The sequence below is a fragment of the Squalius cephalus genome (assembly GCF_949319135.1).
Source record: "Squalius cephalus genome assembly, chromosome: 3".
NCBI lineage: Eukaryota > Metazoa > Chordata > Actinopteri > Cypriniformes > Leuciscidae > Squalius > Squalius cephalus.
The window spans coordinates 23,795,727-23,821,454 of record NC_137124.1 but is presented as its reverse complement, the minus strand read 5'-3'; the positions used below and the strand labels follow the sequence as shown (position 1 = coordinate 23,821,454).

Here is a 25,728-nt window from a genome sequence, read left to right as displayed (position 1 = left end):
ATGCATTTCACATACAAACTTTATGTAAAATAATCATTTATAGTCACTTTTTTATAAATACCTTTTTATTATTCAATGAATTACATGATGTATACTACCATTCAAACATCTGGGGTCTGTCAGATTTATTTTTTGGAAAGAAATTAATATCCTTATTTATCAAGGATGCATTGAATACAAAAATAATAATATATTATCATAATAATATTTCCACAATATTACTGTTTTTGCTGTATTTTTGGTCAAATAAATGCGGCTGTGGTGACACTTCTTTCAAGAACAGAGAAAAATCTTACTGACCCCAAACGTTTGAATGGTAGTGTTTATTCAACATTTATCTTGGATTTATTTTTCCAATGAGCTTGTTGCAGTGCATTCTGGGATTGTCTTTTCTGCAAAGGACACGTCATGCTGTCTTAGAATTTGACCAAGACGTGGTATCTTAAGAGGTGGCATAATTAAGTTGCCTACCTTTAGCTCACTAGGTTTTGGAACAGAGCTTATTTGGTTATTTGTGATGTGTGCAGAGGGTTAAAGTCTGTATAATCTTGTCTCACCTGTAGTCCTCTGTCAGACTGACGCTGGTCTCTTCTTTTCGTAAACGGGACAGAGCGGCTCCTCCCTCCAACTGTAGCCGCACCAGCCTGCTGTCCTCCAGAACAGTCCTCATCAGCTCTCTGTACTTACACAATAAGATCTGTGCCTCCTGCAAACACACACACACACACACACACACGTATTACTATAAAACACAAACACTCCTCTACAGCTGCACACATTCCCACACACCTTATTATTACAAATACACATCATATCTACTGTTCTCTCACTGAGTAATATCTGTCCTATCTCCAGCATAAACACACATACACCCCATAATTATCTTCCAAACTCCTTTGACAGATAGAGTAATACCTGTAGCAGCAGACATTACCTGTACACACTCTCACGCACACAGGCATTCATTATTATTCATTAAAATTGTATCTACACCTCCTTCATTTAATACCAGCTCACGTTTGTACTCATTAAATGATCAAATGAGCTTAAGCTACAGTACAGTTTAATACGCGTAACTGCCAAACCTTCAGGTGTGTGTTTGTACTTGTGCTGTTGTACTTAAATCTGGCTTTTATGGATCTTTCTTAACAACAGTAGAACACTTGTCTTGCACTTTATATACCGAACCCTTTTGGTGTGGATGCAGCATAATGACAAAGCAAAAGTTACCAAATCCACTGCAGAAATGCACACAGATGTACAACAAATCAGCTTTTGATTGTGATTGTCAAGATTGTGTTTCTTGTATGTTCATCAAGGCTGGATTTATTTGCTCAAAAATACAGCAAAACAGCAATATTGCAAAACATTATTACAATTTCTATTTTAATATATTTTAAAATGTTGCAAAGCTGTATTTTCGGCATCATTATTCCAGTCTTCAGTGTCATATGATCCTTCAGAAATCATTCTAATATGCTGATTTGCAGCTCAAGAAACATTTCTTATTATTATCAATGTTGATTTTTTGTGGAAATCAAGGTACATTTTTCAGCATTCTTTGATGAACAGAACATTTTAAAGAACAGTATTTTTTTAAAGAGAAATCTTTCTCTAAAAATATAAAAGTTTCTTTCACTTTTGATCAATTGAATTTAAAGGTGAACTAAGTAACTTTTTTACCTTAACTGAACAGCTTCGGAGTCATTGGAATGGTTATATTACTTATTTCGGGTTGAATGGTGGTCGTTTCGCACCCCCCTGGTGCCCGTGAGAGGAAAATACGCACTTGCAACTTTGAGCCGGCGGGCCGCCGGCCGCCGCGTCAGGAAGTCTTGCGTGATATCAGGTCTCGCGATGTAAACAATTGCTTTACGGCCAAAAGAAATCTGCTAAAATGCTGTCATTATTGCGCTCCCTCACGCTGTTTGAACCCGAATGAAGAAGACGTTTTAAAGAATGTCCCATCTGCTTTGATGTCGTTGATCTACTAGCCTCTGGTGTCCGAGAATCGCCTACGAGTTTTTACAACAGTGTTGTCAAATATCTATTCCGAAGCTGTGGGGGGAGCTCTAGAGAGAAACCTGCGAGCAAAAAGCGAGAATACAGCGAAGAAATCCCGGAGTTACTGAGCCCCGCTTTAATGCGTACTTGCTGAATAAAAAGTAACTTCTTTACCTAAAGAAAAAAACAAACAAAACAACTTACCCCAAACTTTGAACCAGTAGTTGCATGATTTTAAACATATGTTTATCACAAGTTTTTATTCATTTTATTTTTATACCTCATTTCAGGTGTAAAATGGTTAAACATTAAAAATGTTTCAAATTACTTATACGTTTACATTACTGACAATTTCTTAACAAATTTATTGAAACCACTTCTGAGAATGATTCTTACTAGTAAACAAGGTTAATAAATTAGTAAAACACCATCTTAATCAAACGCTAGATGGTAGTAAAACTACCATCTTAATTAAAATCTATCTATAATCTGTAAGGGTAGCATTTGGAGCGTAATACTTTTTTAGGGTGTGTGTGTACCACCCAGAAAAGCATCCATAATACCGACCCGATGATGCAGATTGTGGTCTGACCACATTGTGCGGAGCTAACAACAAAAGGTTATATAATATCGAATAACCTCAGGAACCTCAACAAAAGCCTTCTTAAAGTGATTTTGAAAAAGTACTTAAAGAAATAAAAATCTCATAATTACTGTCATACGTCTACACCCTAATTAGCATGCGTGTGTGAAGTGGGATAAAATTGTAGAGCAATTACATGAATTACAAATGTCAGTGGATGTTTCTATGAGTTTTAAAACCTATTTGGAGTTTTGTTTACAGAACTGCTTTAAAACTCTTCATAGACACTATATTAAACTATTAAACGGCGGAGAATGAAGATACAGCATGTGAGGTTCTTAATACAAGGAGAAAATAAAAAAAGTAATCCAGGATTGTGGTGAAAAAAAAACGGGGGGAAAAGAGGGGACACATTTAGATTAACGGAGGGAGACAGAAGACATAGAAGAAACGGCAGAGAGATGAGCAGACAGGCCAAGACTTATTCTGGTTTTCTATTCATTTAACATCTAAGCATCACTTCATCCACAGGAGGGGCTGTTTTAGCATTCAGTAAGCAGAAATCCATACCCTCATCCACCAGACTCTTTCTTTGCTTCTCCTTTCAACTCTTTATATAAACCCTAGGTAAGTGATTTTGAAGATGGCTGCAGATAAACACTCCTCTGGGAGATCATTACTTCTCCTGAGGCCCTATTTTCCCCCAGAAGCCTGTGGATAAAAGGTCCTTCGTGACCTCCACTGACAGCCAGAGGTCAACTCGGTCAAAGCCTTGACACACTAACCACACACATACTGAAGTCTATTTTTCAAAACTCAACTTGTCTTCTAAATAGAACAGTCTTTAAAATCAATGTAACCGGACACCAGTGCCACTGCTGTACTTCATGGACACAGAATAAAAGTCCCTCTGAATAGAAGACTTCAGTGCCATGTGATGCCCTCCTGAGCAGAGTTCACTGTCATAAGGTCATAATGAGTCCTCGGACTGCAGTCTCAGTAAACATAACTAGAACTAAGAGTTTAGGGGCTCAACTGGTTCACAGGCAAACTATCTGCAATATATATTTCTGTAGCTCAAACAATAGAGCATGTTAATACCAAGGTCGAGGGTTTGATTACTAGGGAATGCAAGAACTGATAAAAATGTATACTTAAATACAAAGTAAGTCACTTTGGATAAGTGTCTGCCAAAATCATTAAATATATACAGCTCTCTCATTCCTGACAGGGCTGGGACAAAGCATTTTTTGTGGGACTGCTTTCGATAGAGCTGCTTTTAGAAAGTATTTTATTGACTGTTGCAGTACCTCTGCTGTAGGTGGCAGCACTGCAGACTCCAGTATGCTGATGGAGTTCTGAAGAAGGTTCACAGCATCCTCACAATGGCTGGTCAGCTGCTCCAACCTCTGAGATATAACAAAAATAAATGTTTAGGTTAGGAACCCATTAGGGAAAAAAAATCCAGTTTACTAAATAAACAGTTGTCAGATGTTGTAAATCATGTAATGTACGCAGTCTCTTCTGCTCACCAAGGCTGCATTTATTTGATTAAAAAGAAAAGAAAAGAAATATTGTTAAATATTATGAAAATTCTAAATAACTGTTTTCTATTTTAATATATTTTAAAATGTAATTTATTCCTGTGATCAAAGCTGAATTTTCAGCATCACTACTCCAATCTTCAGTGTCACATGATCCTTCCAAACATTCTTCCTAATATGTGGATTTGATGCTCAAAAAACAATCATCATTATTATCAATGTTGAAAACAGTTGTGTACAATTTTTTTGGGAATTCTTTGATGAATAGAAAGTTCAAAAGAACATATTTTATTTGAAATAGAATCTTTTGTAACATTATAAATGGCTTTACTGTAGCTTTTGATCAATTGAATTAATCCTTAATGAATAAAAGTATTGATTTCTCTTATTTCTTTCCCTCAAAAAATAAAATAACAATGATTACTGACCCCAAACTTTTTTAATGTTACAAAAGCTTTCAATTTCAGATAAATGCTGTTTCTTGAGCATCAAATCATCATATTAGAATGATTTCTGAAGAATCAGTAATGATGCTGAAAATTCAGCTTTGATCAAAGGAATAAATGACACTTTACTATATATTCACATAGAAAACAACTGTTTTAATTTGTAATAATATTTCATAATACTACTGGTTTTTTTTTTATCAAATAAATGCAGCCTTGGTGAGCAGAAGAGACTTCTTTTAAAAAACATTAAAAATCTTACCGATTCAAAACTTTTGACTGATAGTGTATATGCTAATTGGTAGAGGATTTTTTTATTGTGATCATTATTAATACACACAGCAGTGGCTAATTGCTGTATTAATCTTGTGGCTTACTGCTTTATATCCCCGTGCCCATAATACACCATGCGATTTTTGGCAAAATCTGTGAAATCTGTGAAGACTCAGACTTTCTGACTACAAATTGGTTTAAAAACTCAAACCTAGGAATGATGATGATTTCTCACCATTCTGAAACAGACCCAGCTGCTGTGGGAATAAGGGAAAGTGCCTTCAAACTCAGTGGGGAGTTGAGCGATGTCAGCATGCTTATAGAGAGACTTCAAAGATGTCAACAACTCCACCTGACAGATGCAAAAAGAACACAGAACATAACAGTCGTCAGGTCTTAGCTTCTGCATTAAAGGGGATAAATATGTATTGCAGTGCAATCATAAACACTTCAGCTATTCTAACAGCTTAGATAGATGTCTAGGCTACACTATCAGTCCAGCTGTTGTGAAATTCTCAACTGAAGCACTTTCCTACGTAGCTACAAGAGTCTATCTCTGGCAGTCTGATTTGTGTCAGGCACAAGCGGCGTCTCAGTACAGACACTTGTGTTTTAAAATAGCCATCTATTTCTCAAAGAGTGCAGAGTAACTAGGTGAAAGCCAGAATCTTGTCAGTGCTGGTAGATGCTGTTTATTTCTATAAAGGGGGCTATATTTTACTAGAGGATGTTAGCGGATTTCCTTTAACATTAACTAGAAACCTTCAGTAAACTCACATTGTTCTCCAGGACCTAAAGATGAACAAATTACCTCCATTTCCTCCTATATAGAGTAAAATATGGATTTACGTTTGTTTCTAATCCTTCCTGCCCTCATTAAATGCAAGTCACACGCCACAATATCACATGTGGCACATGTGGCACATCATGCAGATCTTGTCATACTGTGGCTGTAAAGTCATGCCAAGTTACAGGTGATGGGTCATTTTTGTGCATTACCTGTATAGAAGAGGTTTTCTCCAATCGCAGAGCCAAATCTCTGTCGGCCAGCAGCAGTACTGTATGGATGCATCCCGGCATAGCTTCCTGCAGAGATTGAATAGACTATAAATCACAAACAGCACCATGAATTACACACATTTCACAGACTAACCCAGAATTCCTAGTCCTATTGACTAATACAATTATTTTATAGTCATTTATGATTACTGAAAAAGTAATTATAATTACTGAATGCGAGCCTGTACACAAGAGAGAAGCCTGTCATTTTATGACGAGTTTTTTACGAGGTGAAAAAAAAAAGTAAGATGTAGAAATGTGTCTGGATCAATCTTTTACAATAAGATCAATAACACCTAACACTTCATTTAACTATGCATTTATGTCATTGAACAAAAGTTTTTAAAGGTTACATAACCTAGCAGACACTTTTCTGTCATGTGCCCCAAAAACCACAATAAAAGCCTTCTGTCAGTGAATGTACCACAACAAAAGAGCAGAAAAACAACACTCTGTAAAAACAGACCAGAGAAGTCTATTATGCCTTTGAGAGCTGTTTTAGTCTGTTTCCTTGTACGTCATCATGCATACTGATCATGCACACATTATCATGCCATCATAGCCACATCAGAACAGAAGGAAAAGAAAATCTCTGCTGGAATGAAACAATAGCATATTTACTGAGGAATGTTCCAGAAACATCAACAACCGCTTCAGGGCTGAGACTATTTACTGCTGATATTTATTGCCTACTTACTGAAACACTGCAGTTTTATTTTTCACTTTGCATTTTGAGTGTATTAAAATCATGAATACATGGTGAGACTGGGTCTGGTTTTATGTTGTTGTGAATTAAAAGTGTGTCTTAACCAAGGTGTTACTATATTGTTGTGTGAATTAGTTTATGAAAAAAATCAATTCCTTGGTTGGCCATGGTTCAAACTTATGTTTTTGAATACAGAAGCCTGATGGAAAAGTGTAATTGTCAGCTCAAACGGACATCTATAATGGAATGATAGTATCAGTGGAGGGAGAAGAGCCTGTGTCTGTTCCCTCAGGACCGGTCACTAAGCTACTGCATTCACTCAGAAAGACCTCATCTGTCAGTGTTAGCACTGACCCTGAATACACTGAAGGGCATTCAAACACGTGGCATTCACATAGTTTAGCAGTACATCATCAAGAATCTCTTATACTTTCAGTAAAGCCACCTTTTCCACAAGACAGCACTTGTACGCTGTCTATCATGGATTACAGATACAGATGGGAGATCAAAGAAATGAGAAAAAATAAACCAGGCAAAGGTCATATGGAGAATTTCTGCAGCTGTTTTAAACCTCAAATGAGTTCATAAAGACAATGAAAAGCTCTCACAGAGGCCCTGTGCTACTCAAAATAACGTTGTCATTAAAAGCATTCATCAATTTTACTTTTATATTGCTCATATTTATCTCTCTCTATCTCCCTCAGGATGTTTAAATGGTGAAGTCAGCATTGGCACATCCTCAGTCTGTCAAAGTAGGGCAGGTTTTTGGCAGAAGAAGAAGGCAGCATTAATCTGCATTAAGGTCTAGAACACAAACCCAGTCTGGAGTCACTTCCATTAAATGTTCTCAGGGATCATGTTCCTGCAGTTACTCTGAGCATTACTTACTGGTTTCCTCACATCACTCATGTAAATGACTGGTGAGGTGATTCTTCTAAGGATGAGATAAGCCATCTACTCTCCATAAACACTAAAAGAAAAATGTATATAATGAAATCTGACTGGATATGACGCCTGTGTTCTCTACTGCCACCTTGGTCAGGCCACTCTTGTAAAATAGTAACCTTTAACAATTGAGATAAGATCTCAATAATAGTAAATAACTACTAACAAGCAACAATCATGTCAGAAGTTGATGCATTCTGCAAAATAACCAATCCCAGATGAGGAAAAGAAATCCAAAGACATCACCCTCTCTCTACTAATCTCGTGTGAGCATGTCCTATTGTGTAATTGTGTGTGAATGCAACTATTTATTTCCACAGCTGGGAAATCACACTATATTTATGATGTGCTGCTTTTTGCCTTGTTTAGCCAATAATGACTGATTCTGTCGATGAAAACTCTTCTCAAATGTTTACTTAAGTTTAGTCAGCTCTTCTGAATTCCTCAGTAGCAGATGTCTGGTTGGAAGTAAGATTTAAATATCAAGATTTATGGCAAGTTTGCATTACCATTCAGTTTTGAAGAAAGTATTAGAAAGGAAACGCCTAGAGGATGTGAACTGCATGTGACAGTTCTATCTGTGTAGGATATGAACAAATGGTAGACTGTATATGTGTGTTACTACAAATTTTACGGTCATGGTGTTCGTACCTGGAGGATGTTGAAGGCTTTAAAGAGGGCGGGGACAGGAGAACACTTGCGGGCATCCACCAGGACAGTCAGTCCCAAAGCACTAACTTCCTTCCTGAGAGTCAAATCAAGGTCATGTGTTTGATGAAGGAAAGGTAAATAAAATAACATATCAATGGTTTATTGTTCTAAATGAATGAATCTTAGATTATAATAACAATATTACAGTTTTTTTCTGTATTTTTGATCAAATATATACAGCCTTGGTGAGCATTAGAGACTTCTTTTAGAATTTTTAACAAAACATATTGATTCAAAACTTTTAAACGGCAATGTGTGTACCTGAGTGTACTGAAGAAGTAGACCATGATCCGCACCAGCTCTCCACTGTTGCAGTTTGGATTCAACCAGATAGTGTTTCTCATTGTCACGGTCACAAGGGCATGGCCTGATTTATCTCTTGTTCCTAAAATTCATTTTAAAAGTTGAGCTTTTGGATCATATTGATGGCAGGACCATATTAAGGGCATTAGAAGCAGTCCCTCACCAGGTAGGCAGAGCACTCCTGAGTTCAGGACATCAGAATTGATGTCATGCACCTCACTCTGGACAGGCTGGGTCCTCTGGGAGATGGGCGGCAGTGGTGGATGAACTGCTGAGGGGTCTTCACTCTGGGTTTTAGCAGACAGGTGGCAAACAATGTGGTCTACTTCCTGACTGGATGCTGGAATATGAAAATCGGTTGGAGTTATTTCAACACAAACAACACTGGCACACACAAACAAAAACCTAAATGTATACAAAGAAACGGTTCAGTTTACAACACTGACAAGTCAATCTGTCTTATTATTAAAGACAATAATGCATCACTTTAGTCTATAGAAAGTTCACAGATAACGATGATATGATCAGTTGAAGTGAGTGTTTACTGCAATGTTTGATCACTCAGTATCAAAATTGATTTCACTGATATTCTTACTCGCTGAAGATATACAGCACAGCTTACAGATGACTGACTTGATAACTACATTTGGCTCTAAACCATAAAAAAAACAAAAGGGAAAAAAAGCTAAATCTCTGAGACACAAATCTATTCAGACTCTGAACAAAGCCAGCAGACCCACATTCTCTGAATCCCCCACTAACAAACAGCAATGTAGAAATGGTTGAACTGAGCGTAAGCATTTGCCCAATCTGTACCATTATGCAGCTCAAACAAGCACACTCCTAGTTAATTTAAAGCATTCCAGGTATCATCCTGTGCGTTGTTCCATAGGGTGGCTTGGATCTGTGCCCCATATACCAGACATTGATAGGGCTCAGAGATAACCAGAGATCAGCTTCCGACAGTCATAAAACTAAAGTTTTGCTTCGCTGCACTGCCACGCACTGCTGCTGCTGTGCAGAGAATAGATACTGAGATCAAAAACAGATGAGATGGAGTCCTGGGAATTCCAGCACTCGTAAAACAGCTTGCACAAGGACAAGAAAAACATGTATAAATTGCTCTGAAGCATAATCTGGCTGAGATTGCTATATTTCAGAAGGGATTTGAGCTGGAACAGAAGAGGTTAGCTTCTGAGGAAAGAAATATAAACACAATGGAATGTTCTTCTTCAGTTAGGTACAATAGATAAGCTACGATAAATTTGACAAATAAGACAAAAATAGTTTTTTCTCTTTGCTTTCTCTCTGTCTCCTTGTCTACCCAAAATTCTCCTCGCCAGAGAATGCTCACATTGAGGAAGTAGACTATATGAGCGCCCCTCGAGCTGAGCTGAGTTCTACCCCAGACAGGGCAGAGCAGAGGGTCTTGGCTTCACACTCTCTCACCACAGTCTGGAGTTCAGTCTGGCCATGGCCCATACCCTTCAGTAATTATTCTTCATGCATTTCTTCTCCTTTCTATCTGATTATCTTTTCTTTCTGCTGTAACACTGGACCCTGAATAGTCAGACCATTAGGGACACCTCTAAAACAGGCTATTTAAACAGAATATATTTCCATATAGCAGACACATTTATTATTTTTATTGTAATAGAATGACTGTGATTTTGTGCCGTCATATAAATGTGTGTATATATACTGTATATGTGTGTCTGCTGTAAAGATCATACATCGGTAAATGCAATGGTCTGGCCAATCAGTCACAAATGAAATGTTGCTCACTTGTAGAAACTTATGAGAAACTCTTGTAGAGCTTATCCATACTATCATCTAGTCTTTAGTCTTCCATCTGCCCAGCTCATCAGCTCTCTCTTTCACAGACTGAATTCTCATCAAAGTCTCTACTGCTTTTCAAGAGGTTTTATAGGTCTTAGAGAATCATTGTCCAAAGGTAATTTTCCTTTAAAAACTAAAAATACACCCAGCAAACTGCTGACACTGAAGATTTGAGGTTTTACTTTTTAAATTTTAGTCATTGCAAAACCGGAGCAGACTGAATCTTATTCACTTGAAACAGTGGATTAAGAGTAGTATAAACACCTGAAATCCTCTAAAAAATGAAAAAATGACGAAAAGAAAAAACGAAAACAAAGATAAGCAGATAAGCTTACTTTTAGCGTGTATAGAGGTAATAGCCATAGTAGTCTTGCTGTAGTACTGAAACTCAAAATGTTTAGGGTTTGTGAACCACCCACTAAGAGAGAAAGAATCAGATCTATCATAGTCAAACTACCACAACAAACACACCATCATTTCTTCTTTCTGCTGTTCCTATCTTCAAAGCAGTGCACCCCCTCCCCCCACCCACCCGTTCTCCATTACTTAAACACTCCATCTATTACCATCTAACACACTCACACACTAAAACATCCCCCTCTGCTTACCCCCTGCAATTTTAGAGGTCCCACAGCAGGGATTGTGTTCAGGCCCACCCACATCACCTCATCTCATCTATCTTTCTTCACACCTGTACCACACCTGGGCCAGGTGAGCACATCCAAAGCAACTAAATCCTCTAGATGAAGAGGAAGAGGAGGTGGGACACTGACAACAACCTGTTGATGTGAAGGACTAATAAACAATATGGCAGATGTTTGTTCCAAACAACTTTTTTGAAAAAAAAGAAAAAGAAAAAATGTATATATATTATCAATGCGCAGACAAGCGGCTCCTGATCACACACAAAAGACACTTCATCTGATATCAGCTTTATTCACTGCAACAGATGTCCTAAAATAGTTTAATCCAACCGAATGCAGGATTGAGTTACTAAAGTACACAAAGCAGAAATCCAGCACATAACCCAGGCTTCTCTTCAGCTGTTTCCTTTAGCAGTTCAGATGTGAAATGCTGTCTATCTTGGACAGTGTTCAGTGGAATTAATGTGTGTCTAAATTTGAAAACAAACTGTCTAGAGGCCGGAATATGACCTGCTACAAAGCAAATCCTTGTAAAGTGCCCAGTCTAAGTAAAACCAGAGCCTCGCACGCTTTTCTTTCAGCCTGAAGAGAAAAGCAGCTCTATCAGGTCGTAGAATGGGCCATTTGAGAGCCATTTGTAACTTGTCAGAGGCCTGAATGTCGAAACGCCGGAGCTAGTCTGCTAATCTAGAGTAAATATACTAGGTGGACACGGCAATGAATGAATGATGAAAAAAATTACTCACAAGTCACTGTAGTGAACAACTGCTACAAACCATGGAGACCGTTTGTGAAGTAGAACACAATTCATACATGAAACACCATTAAAAGAAGCTAAAAGTGAATAATAGAGGGGATTATAAGTGAACAGAATTAAAATATAGTTACAAAAGTGATAAAATATAAGGGAGAGGATGAAACTGTGAAAGTGAATGAATGGAGTGAATAAAGAGGAGGAGAAGGGAGAGAAGTAGGTTCTTCATCAGCTGAGGCAGTGGAAGAAGTCTTTAGACGCATCTGAAACAGTTCAGAGCTTAGATGCATCTGTAAAGACGAATAAACGGGGATGAAAAATGAATGGAAGGGGAAAGTGGGTGGAGTTTAAAGGGAAAGAAGGCATGTGGATAAAGTAAAGGTGAGCGGGATGGACTTTTCAAAGATGACTCTACCTTGCTCTTCCTGCTGATGGTAATGGGACTCCATGTCTGCTTGCTGCTGATGCTCTGCTGGAGAGCCATTCAGAGAGGAAGTAACCTCATCCTCTTGCCTCTCCTCCTTTCCCCCCTTTCTCTCCTCCTCCTTTGTTTTTTGCCCTTCTTGTTCGGTGGTAGGTGTGTCCTGAGTGTGCATATGTCCATTTGTGTTTGGCATATCTGAGGCTAGATCAAGGACTTGAGTGCATGCTGACTGGACTCTATTTTCAGAATAGTTGGTCACTATAGCCTCCTGCTCACTCACAGTATTGGCCTTGGTCTCCTCTTCCTCCACCCCTTGCTCTTTAACATTGGTTTGTTTCTTCTCAATCTCATCTGTTCCTACAGAGAAGCTGCCCTCCTCCTGAATTCGAACGTCGGAGTCAGACTTGGGCGTGGTATCTACCAGACCTGTTTGAGCAGTCTCAACTTCCTCTGCCCTACAAACTGCTTCTAATTCATTCTCCGTCTTGCTTTCAAACACTCGAATGCTTTTCTTTTCTACTGTTTTTGCCTCCTTACAAGGCGAATTTCCCGCTACATCTCTTTCTGCACGTTCTTCCTTTGTCTGGAGTTCCACCTCTGTCTCGTTGTTTCTGTCCTCACAGGATTCTGTCCTCACCTGACCTTCTGAAATGAGTGTAACCGGATCCTCCCCAGGCACTGTGGTGACAGAGGCCAAGGCTACCTGGTCGTTTTGCGAAGCAGCCGAAACAAGCCCACCTTCTTCCTCTGCACTGGGACTATAATCACCATAAGATTCATTTTTGTCATGGCTACTGTTACTTAAAGTCTTATGGTCCTCTTTTATGGCAATACGATCATGCACTTTCTCAGGTGGTGTATGAATGTGTGTGTGTATCTGACATGGGCTGTGATCTGTTTGCTCAGTCTGATTCTGTAAAGACACACTGATAGCTTGAGGCTCAGAGACCGACACTCCACTGTTCTGCAGATCACAACTACCTTCCAGGCCACAATCACCTCTCATCTGCTCAGATTTAGATCTGACTTCTGCTTCTGCAGCAGGATCAGACACAAAGAGTTCAATATTATCCAGAGAAACTTGTTCTGAGTTTTTACTCTCTAAATTACCAGATAACATTTCATTCTCTGGCTGTGATGTACTAGTTACTTCGCTGTGTAGTTGTGCCATGTCGACTGTTTTGCTGTTTGGTTGTGATGTTCTTAGTGGCGTTTTGTATAGATGTGATGTGTTGAGTGGTTTGCTGTCTGGTGGAGATATGCTAGCTAGTTCACATTCTAGTTGCGATGTGTCAAATTGTTGGTTATCTGGTTGTGATGTGCTAACTAGTTTACTGTCTAGTTGAGATATGCTTACTGGTTTAAGGTCTGGTTGTAATGTCTTGACTGGCTCATTGACTATTAGTGACATGCTGACTGGTTTTGACATGCTGATTAGTTTGTCTAGCTGAGTTGTGCTTACTGATTTACCATCTGGTTGTGATGTCTTGACTGGCTCAATGACTAATTGTGACATGCTGACTGGTTTGCGGTCTGGTTGTGATGTGCTGGCTAAATTACTGTCTAGCTGACATATGCTTACTGGTTCAACTTCTGATTGTGATGTCTTGACTGGCTCATTGACTAGCTGTGACGTGTTGACTAGTCTGCTGTCTGGTTGTGATGTGCTGACTAGTTTGCAATCAAGTTGTGATATGCATAGTGGTTTAAGGTCTGGTTGAGATATGCTTACTGGTTCAATGTCAGGTTGTGATGTCTTGATTGGCTCACTGACTAGTTGTGATGTGCTGTCTAGTTTGTTGTCAGGTTGTGATGTGCTGATGACACTGTTGTCTAGTGACATGACGACTGGTTTACTGTCTGTTTGTGTTGACATATCAGATAGTGGATCAGTATCACAATCGGACATCTCTCTCTCAGAATCATGCTCAGACACACGGTCACAGGCGGTTGTACCTGCAGCAAATGTGGGCTTAAACTCGTCCACTTGCTGGAGCGGACGCTCTGCCTCTGCAAGAGCAGTGGGGGTTAAAATCACAGATTGGTAGGCATCACTCAGGTTTTCCTCAATCAACATGGCACACACCATGCTTTGTGAGCATGCACCATTCTTCAAAAGACTCTCCTCTGGTTTGGCTTTAGGCTGAGTAGAACCAGCAGTCTGCGGTTTATGTAGATTTCTGTAGTTCATACTAATGGCTTGAGTGAGAGAGCCCTTCTGTGGGGAAAAGCGTGGTAAGGAGATATCGGCTAGCTCCACATACTCCCCCTCTGAATCCTCCGCTGTGCTGCTAGAGCTCCGCCCACAGCTATCTTTATTGATCTCACTGAGAGCAGGGAGGAGCTTAACCCCCTTGCTCTGACAGTCCATCTCCCCTGATTGGTCTGTGGAAGTGTCAATAAAAATCCTACATTGTATGTCCTCAGGGTTGTCTTCTTGATCTACATCAGAGTCCCTCCCCTCTGAGTCTGAAACTTCCTTGGCCATTCCTCTACTTCCGCCTTGTTCTGTAACTTTGGAAGGTCTGCTGATAAACTCTGGGTGAACAATATCCTCCCACGGTACCCTAAAAATGTCATTATCCGCTGATAAAAGACAGTGTTCCAGGGCGGCTCTTCTGACCACAGTCCTCTCCCGGTTGATGGACTCCAGCCAGTCCATGGTGAATAGAGAGGTGTATGCTAGCTCCGGTACGCTAAGCTCCTCCACATGCTGCCCACTAACTGCCAGACACTTCACTGTGATGCGCGGGGGGCTTTTGGGTGTTGGCGTCACCTGCAAGTAGAAGTCGCTGGGCCGTAACACACGCCAGTCCAAAGAGGAGAGCTGGATTATGACCTTCTCATGAACACACAGTGGCCAGCCTTCATGACGAAAAAGGTAACCACAGTATGGAAACTGTAGAGAGAGGAGAGAGGGAACAACCAGTCAGGAAATCAATCAATGTTAATTGAACTGTTGTTATATAGAAAGACTCACAGGACACATTTTAGTTTTCCTAGAAAGAAATGCATTCCAAATTTCAATATACTGCAATAAAAATCTAACAAAACAGAGAGCTAGAGGCAGGATTCTGTCAATGGGTCATCCAGCTAAATTATTATATTTGCCACATATAATTTTCAGGACTTTAAAACATGAAGAAAAGACAAAGTGGCAAATAATGTTTTCCATTTTCCCCCATTCTAAGTGCACATTTTTCCTCAAAACAATAAGAAAATTAATATAGCCTCAGAACATCTGAACATCTATGTTTGTATGCATGTATCAATGGCTTGCTCATTGGGGATTTTAAGGGAAAACATATATTGCAAAAAATAAAATGCATGCAAAACATTTTTATTAACTAATGATAAACTAATACAATTAAAGCTTCATAAAAAACGTGTCAACAATCTGCCACTTTCACTATGTTTTTAAAATGCCATTTAATTAACACAACAGTGAATAATACAGATAATAAGATCACAGGGATTTAAAGTGGACAGGGATTATAAGATATTCTTTCTTGTTGAATCCGGAAGCTTCTAGATCAGGGTTTCTCAAACTCGGTCCTGGAGGGCCACTGTCCTGCACAGTTTAGCTCCAAACCTGATCAAACACACCTGAAGACATTGATCCTGAAGACATTGATTAGCTTGCTCAGGTGTGTTTGATCAGGGTTGGAGCTAAACTGTGCAGGACAGTGGCCCTCCAGGACCGAGTTTGAGAAACCCTGTTCTAGATGATTCACTAAGACAGTTTGGACAATAAGCCCCTTTATTGTAATTCAATTACAAGGCCCTGCAGTCTCTCTGTACCCCGTTTCATTCATTTGAATGAATTATACAAAGGAAGTGTACAGGGACACTAAAGGAGGAGAAAATAGCCTTGGAGTCCCGAAACAACTCCACGGTTCAGTGTTTCTTCCTATATGCTTTGACAGTCATGTCACACAGACTGTAATACTGACTGGCTCTGTGTAACTTGATGCAAATGTGCTTTTGGATATACCAGTGATGAAATGAATATTCTGCTCAAGTTTACTACGGTCTGCTGAAAATGACCCGCTTCCTTTGAAAGGAAGAGCAGGGCAAGGGAGGAAGGAGGGTTGAATGTCCTTGCGCCGAGGGTAGGGGTGGGGGGGTGAAAGGGCTTTTTATTCACAGACCTCTCAGTTTAAGCTTCTGTTTCCCATTATTATATTCTCATTCACCTTCAAGCTGCAGCCCCCACCTACACGCAGAAATAGACAGACCTGGAGATACTCCACTGACCCCAGGTGCAGCGAGCAGCCGCTGTTCCCACAGGGTTCACAATGAGCATAAATGCACATATTGACACACACGCGCACACAAACTACAAAAAACAAGACACTAAAAGGGGGTATACTGGTAGGGGTCCTGTTAAAAGGTCTTTTTTTCAGTTGTGCACCTGAAAAAAGACCTGTTCTCCATTGGGGCTGGCTTTCAGTCATGAAATTCCACCAATATTCCTTTGTGTGAGTGTGCAGAGCAGGCCTGATAATTTTGGTTATAATTGTGAGGACTCTGTTGTCAGAAACAACAGACAAGTCATAAAGAAAGTTTATATGCATAAACAACAGACAAGCCATAAAGCGAGTTTACATGCACTTTCAATTTTTTATTTCAGTCATACTAAAACCACAATTGACCTTTTTAAAGTGTCATATAAAGACATCATCAACCAAAATCATAAAAGTCTCATTTTTGTGAAGCGGACTAACAGGCTTAATGATCTACGACTGTAGCTTGACTACACACACACACACACACACACACACACACACACACACACACACACACACACACACACACACAAAAAAAAAACCCCGCTGCAGCTCGATTATTACAGCATGTGTACATAAATTAGTCTGGAAATTCATCTAGTCTAAGCAGATATTTTCAGCAACATGAGATTGAGTCCGGCTTTTGTTATTTCCCGATAGCCATCTCCCCATTATTTCCTGTCTCTCCTTGTCACTCAAAGTCAAGAATGCTGTGCGTGTAGCATATGGGGGTGTCACAAAGAAAACTGTAACTAAGGAACAAGAGGCTGAAGTCGAGTGTAAAGAACATGTGTTCTTTGGAGTGCGTTGTGTTTGGAGCTCCGTCGAATTAATTCAGAAACCTTGTTTTTCTTCTTTACACTCTTTTACAAACGAACTTTTTCATTTTTTATAGCGTGTGAACATATCTGGAATACTATTCTCCTTAAAAAACAATCGGATTGCTCTGATATCGCTACATATATCCAACCTTTCGAACTTCCGCTACTAGCCTTAGCCCGCTAGCATTACACACGTGGTCGCGCCTATCGATCGACTTATTTACACCCGTATCACTGAAAGCTATAATTCGCCATTATAGCACATCTGCTATAATGGCGAATATAACGGATGTGTGTCTAACGTTACCTTTGAGTGCAGGTGAGGACACCTTCGAGCTGCATTCTGTGCAGTTAGAGCTGGAATCCGTGGAGAAGCAGATCCGCGACCTACTAGAGAGACAGGCCGAGCTACGAGATCGACGTTTCGCGCTTGAAACATCACGCGCCGATGCTCACAGGTCAGTGGTTAGTAACCTTTCGACTCCGACCTCGTCTACTCCATGTGTTTCTCTGCCCAGGATGCGATCATCCCTGGTTTCATTCACTCCGGCACCGACACAACAACATGGACCCTGGGTGATTCCACAGCGGAAGACGTGGGCCAGGACCAGAGCTAGGACCTCTCCGCCCCTCCCGGCCTTCGAGATCTCCACCCGGAACCGCTTCTCCCCTCTACGCGAGACGGAATGCGACGCTGTGATCATCGGCAGTTCCATCGTCCGGCATGTCCGTGCTACCATAGGTAAAGGTAAGGTTCGCACTCACTGCTTTCCTGGTGCTCGTGTTCTCGATGTCGCTGCACAGGTTCCCGGGATTCTGAACGGTGACGAGCCCGTCGGAGCTGTCGTGCTGCACGCGGGAACGAACGACATCAGGCTACGGCAGTCGGAGGTTCTGAAGAAGGACTACAGGAGCCTGATCGAGACGGTACGCAGCACATCGCCTGAAACAACGATCATCGTGTCTGGACCGCTTCCCACCTACCGACTAGGACACGAAAGGTTCAGTAGATTATTTGCTCTAAATGAATGGTTAATGTCATGGTGTAATGAACAGAGACTGCTCTTTGTAAATAATTGGAATCTTTTCTGGGAGCGACCTAGGCTCTTCCGTGCTGATGGCCTTCACCCCAGCAGAATCGGAGCGGCTCTTCTGTCGGACAACATCTCCAAGACGCTACACACCATATGACTAGTAAGTCAAAGTCCAAATCACACTCTTTGCTGTCCAAACTTAATTGATATAAGTACCAATGTAGAACATTATATTGAAACTGTGTCTATTCCTCGTTTAGTGAGATCAAATAATAAATCTACTGCAGGATCTAAGAAAAATCTAATTGTGATTAAACCAGAAAATCTCAATATTAGTGAACAAAAACAATTTATAAAGCTAGGTCTTTTAAACATCAGATCGCTTACACCTAAGGCGGTTATTGTAAATGAAATGGTCACAGATAATAGTTTCGATGTACTTTGCCTTACTGAAACCTGGCTTAAACCAAATGATTATTTCGGTCTTAATGAGTCTACTCCTCCTGGATACTGTTACAAGCATGAGCCCCGTCTGATTGGTCGTGGCGGTGGTGTTGCTATAATCTATAAAGATATTCTTACTGTTACTCAGAAAACAGGTCACAGGTTTAATTCGTTTGAAGTACTTGTGCTAAATGTTACTCTCTTAGATGTAAGAAAGAAATCCATATTATCTCTAGCCTTGGCTACCGTATATAGACCGCCAGGGCCTTACGCTGATTTCCTAAAAGAGTTTGCAGACTTTCTCTCAGATCTTTTGGTCAATGTCGATAAAGCATTAATTGTTGGAGATTTTAACATACACGTAGATAATTCAAATGATGCTTTAGGGGCTGCGTTTACAGATTTATTAAACTCCTTTGGGGTCAAGCAAAACGTAACTGGTCCCACTCATCGTCTTAATCATACGCTAGATTTAATTATATCACATGGAGCCGATCCAACCAATATAGATATTATACCGCAAAGTGATGAAGTCACTGACCATTACATGGTCACTTGCATACTACGTACCGCTGAAATTTGTCATGTTGCGCCGCGTTATCGACCAGGCAGAACAATCCTTCCAACAACTATAGATCATTTCTCAAATAGCTTACCTGATCTATCTCAGCTGCTCAGTGAACCCAAACAAACAGATGAACTAGAGGAAATGACTAGCACTATGAGCACCATTTTCTCTAGTACATTAGACATCGTTGCACCAATTAGATTAAAAAAGGTTAGAGAGAAAACTAAAGCACCATGGTACAACAGTGTTACGCATGTTCTAAAGAGAGAAACTCGTAATTTAGAGCGTAAATGGAAACAAACTAATCTAGAGGTCTTTAGAATCGCATGGAAAGACAGTATGTCACGTTATAAAAAGGCCCTAAAAGCAGCCAGGGCTGAGCATCTCCGCAAACTAATAGAAAACAACCAAAATAATCCTAGGTTTTTATTTAACACCGTCGCTAGACTAACAAATAAACAGACGTTACCTAAGCAAAATATTCCGTTACAGTGTAGTAGTAATGATTTTATGAATTTCTTCACTGAGAAAATAGAAAGCATCAGAAACACAATTGTAAATGTACAATCTTTAATGGTGTCTTATGATTCAGCCTCAATTATCACCCCACAAGAACAATTACAGCGCTTTGCAACTATAGGACAGGAAGAGTTAAATAAACTTATCATTGCATCTAAACCAACAACGTGTTTATTAGATCCAATACCAACTAAACTACTGAAAGAAGTGTTACCTGTAGTGGAAGAGCCTCTTCTCAATATTATTAACTCGTCTTTATCCTTAGGTCATGTTCCAAGAATATTCAAGTTGGCAGTTATAAAACCTCTTATTAAGAAACCACAATTAGATCATAATAACCTAGCAAATTACAGACCCATTTCAAATCTTCCATTTATGTCTAAAATACTAGAAAAAGTTGTGTCCGCTCAACTGTGCTCTTTCTTGCAAGAAAATGATATCTATGAAAAGTTTCAGTCTGGATTCAGGCCGCACCATAGCACAGAAACTGCGCTCGTTAAAATCACAAATGATTTACTTTTAGCTTCTGACCAAGGCTGTATCTCAATTCTAGTTTTACTTGATCTTAGTGCTGCGTTCGATACTATAGATCACACAATACTCTTAGACCGACTACAAAACTACACTGGTGTTCAGGGACAGGCATTAAGCTGGTTCAGATCATACTTATCAGACCGTTACCATTTTGTCTGCGTAAATGGGGAAAAATCGAAGATAACGTCAGTAAACTACGGTGTACCGCAAGGATCTGTGTTAGGCCCTCTGCTATTCTCAATATATGCTGCCACTTGGTAATATTATAAGTAGAGATGCACCGATTACAATTTTCTAGGCCGATTCCGATTTCCGATTTTTCATTGAGTTTGACCTGCCGATACCGATTTTAGCCGATTCCGATTAAAAAAAATTCTAACCACTTTACAGCACACACAAATATTTATTTTCGATCTTTTCTTTAACCCTTTCACGCGTAAGTTTAAAATATTCTAACTGACACCCCCACCCCCAGAGTGAGTTTTTTCATTCGAGGCGAACGTTCCCTTTAATGTTTCCATAGCGACGCGTCACGCGATACACCGCAGCCACAATAATACTGTATGACAGATGTGTCGCTTTTATTCCGCTTTTCCTTTTTTATTCAAAATATTCACAAACTTGCTTACCATGTCATCAATCAGCCTATCTGTTATTCCGATTCTCAAATACGTGTAAGTGAGTGTGTTTGGTCGTTTAAAAACCTTTATAAATAATCTTGATCTATAACATGAGATGGGCGCCGCAATGTTGTCCTGTCAGTCGGATTTACAGCACGTGAATTCATCAGTTTCTCCCGAAATAAATGCAAGAAAGTGGCCGGTGAACTGAGAAGAATAGAGTAAACTTTATAGTTAAGTTACTTTCACTATGTTTGTCTGATATGAATAACACATGTCGGCAAATTATATTTGAATAGATTGTTATTGCTGCTTCCACAGACATCAGTGTGTATTTTACAAACTCCAAATGTATTGTTTTACTCGTGCTTATGTGTATTTAAATATCTGAAACCTAAAATAAACATTATGAGGATGAAAACACTGCTTAGTTGTGATATATGACAGCGCTGAACGCGTCCGACTCTGGCTCAGCGCCAACCAACGCGCGAGAGCACAGTTTGAATCTGGCAGTTATGCGACGTCACTGAACATCCTAAATGTGGCACCGTAACATTACTCAGGGCAGGAGCACATAAATAAAAATACCATATATGAGACGGTACCGCTCAAAAGGTTAATCATGCGGTGCCCGAGTGCATTTGACCGGCATAAAATCGGCATATGTCAGACTGACCGGCCGGTCGCCGGTCATGGCCGATCACGTGAAAATCGGCCAATTCCGGTCACCAGCCGATCAATCGGTGCATCTCTAATTATAAGAAAACATGGAATTAATTTCCACTGTTATGCTGATGACACTCAATTATATATTTCATCACGACCAGATGAAAACGCTAAATTATCTAAATTAACTCGTGTGAATTATCTAAATTAACTGGTGTGTTAACCCCCTGAGGTCGGCTATCGCGCCGGCGCGATAGGCTCGTTTTTTTTCGTATGAGTGCAAAAAAAAAAGAAAAAAAAAATATTAATTTTTATCTTATATGCTTGTGTTATACATCAATCGATCCTGTTTAGTGTGTATTTTTTTTTGTGTATGCTCATAATAAAAACAAAGTGTTGTGCTTTTCGCCAAATAAAGAAAAATAAACATGATGCGAGTTCTGCCTACTCTCCGTCAGTGAAGTCAATTCTGAAACGCGTCCGAAAATGAACTGTAACTCAGCGAATACTCAGTCAAACAGGCATACAGTCACACAGGCATGAAGCTTGAATTATCTTCTTTCAAATGAAGTAATTTTTATAAAAAACAAATATTCACAGTTTATATAATATGTATGTAAAGAGAGAGATGTCAGTCGTTCTCATCTCAGCTAATTAAGTTTTAATGTGACTCCGCCTACGGAGACCGCGCTATTCAAACGCAAATGTGAGGCGATCCATACAAACCTGTGAAACGCCCACATCCGCTGGATAAGGCCGGTGAAACACTGGATGCGTGGCGTAAGCGTCTCAGCTGCGTGGCGTGTCCGTTTTTATTTCGGCTCCCATCCATGTTAACAGTTTAGAGTTTGCACACTGCCTGTGTGAGACGCGCGTCTCAGGCGCGGCACGAGCCGCGTGGAAAACGCGTGCATTCTAGAAATAGAACCGACGCCTATTTTTCACGCGACACGCAAGCGTCTTGGAAGCGTTTCCATGCAAAATTGAATAGGAAAATCTGTTTATTTGTCATTTTGACACGAATACATATTAATAAATGTCCTTTTGATGTTTAAAAGTGTCTAGGTTTTGACATAAATGCAAATATAAATGTAATTTTACAAAATATGATCGATTTTCAAATACTGCTGTATTGAATGAACAGCTTTTAGCAAACTCTATTGCTATACTGAGATGAGGAATATATACTGTATGTGTTTTGTCAAAAATAAAGTCATCAACTAACTAATGAATCCTTTACTTTGAAATACGTATGATAAAATGTATACTTTAGTTTTGAAAGACGTTGACTAGTTTTGAAAAGATTATAAAGTATGTATGTGCATGCATATATGTGTGTGTGTATATATGAAGAGTTCAGATGCAAAAGCCTCTAAATGCCATCTGAAATTTTCTCCTAGAATGATCATTTTTATGAAGCTTGTATATTTAAGTTAGCTATAGGTGACACGTCACCTGAATGAATGGCTCATTAAGTATGCAGGGTCGTAGTCTCACCAGGTGTGAACTACTACATATGCATGATGCTGTTGGAGCGTTTACGCCCCATCCGCATATTGGCTTTCCAAACTAAAAGTGTTTCACAAAACTAAAATCAATGTATCGTTTTTTTGTGGATGATTAGGCAGGATGATTTTCATATCATTTTGAAGAAAAAACACTAGGCGATGAAATCCATTAGTCAAAAGTCTTATTGCCACATATTTAGTATGTGTTTTGTGGCCTTATTTCAGAAACTTTAGTTTTTAGTTTTTTCAATAACCACGCATAAACATTATTCTCTCAAAAATGCAGACATGTACATTCTTGTTGCTCACATATTATGGTAGTCCTGTTTGTGCTAAATAGTGTGTAATTTTTTTTTGCCATTAATATGTTTATAAGCAACTGAAAAAAGCACAAATGTCAGGGCATGTCAGAACATCTCAAGGACCCCAAAAACACCCCAGACCCCAGAGGGTTAAAGATATAAAATACTGGATGACATGTAATTTTCTGCTATTAAATTCAGATAAAACGGAGGTATTACTTATTAGTCCAAAAAACTGCCCACAAAACCTCTTACAATACAACTTTAATTTAGAAGGGTGTCCTGTTACTTTATCCTCTACAGTAAAAGACCTGGGTGTTATATTAGACCGCAACTTGTCTTTTGAAAATCATATTTCATATGTTACAAGAACAGCCTTTTTCCACCTTAGAAACATTGCTAAGCTACGTAACATGCTATCTGTTTCTGATGCAGAAAAGTTAGTTCATGCATTCATGACCTCGAGACTAGATTACTGTAATGCTCTATTAGCTGGTTGTCCTGCATCCTCAATAAACAAGCTACAGTTAGTCCAAAATGCCGCCGCTAGAGTTCTTACTAGATCAAGAAAATACGATCATATAACACCAATTCTGTCGTCTCTACATTGGTTACCTATAAAGTTCCGTATCAATTACAAAGTATTGCTACTGACCTATAAAGCCCTAAACGGCTTAGCTCCCGTGTATTTAACGGAACTTCTATCGCCCTACAATCCATCGCGCTCTTTAAGATCACTAAATTCGAGGCTTCTGGTCATTCCTAGGATATCTAAGTCCACTAAAGGAGGGAGAGCGTTTTCACATTTAGCTCCTAAACTCTGGAATGGCCTTCCTGATATTGTTCGAGGCTCAGACTCGCTGTCCCAGTTTAAAACTAGATTAAAGACGCATCTCTTCAGCCAGGCATTCACATAATACTTACATTTTATACTACAGTTGAATCAGATTGAATGCATTAATATTGCGAACAGCAGCTACGCTAATTATTTCCCATATGCTTTTCTGTTGTTATCTCGGGACGCTAGTCCCGAGGTAAATACAGATCGTCAGCTCCAGTTTGTATCCAGCCTCTCATGGAAACTACAGATTCTCCAACACCCGTGCAGAGACGACTCGGCGCCTGTGAAGAGACGACTCGACGCTGGCGATGTTTATGCCCTAAATCAATACATGATTAACTAACTGTATTTCTCAATGTACATTTCTGAAATGCACTTTCTGTAAAGCTGCTTTGAAACAATATGTATTGTGAAAAGCGCTATACAAATAAATTTGAATTGAATTGAATTGAATGTGTGTGTAGACAGATGTGTAGAGCATGTGAGTGTGCCGATCTTTGCTTATCTGGCTGTGAAGGATCAGAACTTCTGGGGGCTTCTTCTCAAATAACCAAAACAAGAACCAATAACACAAACATTCAGGCCAACAGGCTTGCCGAGCCTTTTGTTTTAACATACATGTGTATGTGTGTTCTGGGTACACCCTCATAATGACTAATGATGAGTGGGGGCTCAGCTAACAAAACATGACACGGAAGAGGACATGACAAAACACAACAAGAGGCCAACAGAGAAACAAACAAAATATGGCTGCAAATGTTAGGCTGAGATAAAATGGCAGAATGATTAAAGCAGTGAGTAAGAGAAAAAAAGAATGAAGGGGAAATGTGTCACTCACACATTCATTCTCTGTTGAATGCATGTGAAAGCATGTCTATGAAATGTATTAGAGGTTGACTAAATTTAATTTATACAGACTCATCGGCACCGATAACCGATTTCTGGTTATCTGGTTATATCGGTTATCGGTAATAATCCACACCAATTTCCCGGTTCCCGATTTCCTGTTTATGGTGGGAGCAGCTGAGAAGGGTCTGCTGTCATTACACAGCACGAGAGCAACCTCCAGAGGTGAAATAAAAACTATCACTGACGCCTCGTGGTGTTTGTTTTGACATGTGACGCTACACTCAGCACTGAGCAGAATACATCAGATGCGTATTTAAAGCCTCGACAATGAAAAGTGAAGTACACACTACTCTGTCTACAGAACACGGAGTCATATTTTAAAATGATTAATTTGTTGACTAGATGCTGCATTAGTAGAGAACAGTGTCGACAAGGCTGAGAGGATGTTAACATTAGTAGGCTGCCTCAAACGATTAGAACAAATGTGACAAAAATACA

General features: G+C 39.6%; 2 protein-coding genes across 5 annotated transcripts in view; one reads left to right on the top strand and one right to left on the bottom strand.

Annotated features, from left to right (window-relative positions):
* Positions 1 to 25,728, bottom strand: part of plekhg4 (pleckstrin homology domain containing, family G (with RhoGef domain) member 4) — a 91,895-nt gene that overhangs the window by 32,186 nt on the left and 33,981 nt on the right. For 3 of the 4 annotated variants that reach the window (XM_079867006.1, XM_079867004.1, XM_079867005.1), the window contains exons 3-10: positions 12,227 to 15,134; positions 8,738 to 8,914; positions 8,533 to 8,656; positions 8,212 to 8,305; positions 5,850 to 5,936; positions 5,086 to 5,202; positions 3,898 to 3,996; positions 558 to 706 (exon numbers count right to left, since the gene is read on the bottom strand). In XM_079867006.1, coding sequence (XP_079723132.1) covers positions 558 to 706; positions 3,898 to 3,996; positions 5,086 to 5,202; positions 5,850 to 5,936; positions 8,212 to 8,305; positions 8,533 to 8,656; positions 8,738 to 8,914; positions 12,227 to 14,897 — 3,518 coding nt within the window. In that variant the 5' untranslated portion in view covers positions 14,898 to 15,134. The remainder of the gene's footprint in view (positions 1 to 557; positions 707 to 3,897; positions 3,997 to 5,085; positions 5,203 to 5,849; positions 5,937 to 8,211; positions 8,306 to 8,532; positions 8,657 to 8,737; positions 8,915 to 12,226; positions 15,135 to 25,728) is intronic. The other variant, XM_079867007.1, reaches the window with a different exon arrangement.
* On the top strand, positions 16,970 to 24,724 carry LOC307156268 (uncharacterized protein; the record flags this gene model as incomplete). The annotated part of the gene is made up of 3 exons (XM_079867562.1): positions 16,970 to 16,982; positions 17,665 to 18,346; positions 24,568 to 24,724. The coding sequence occupies 3 exons, from the start codon at positions 16,970 to 16,972 to the stop codon at positions 24,722 to 24,724; spliced, it is 852 nt and encodes a 283-aa protein (XP_079723688.1).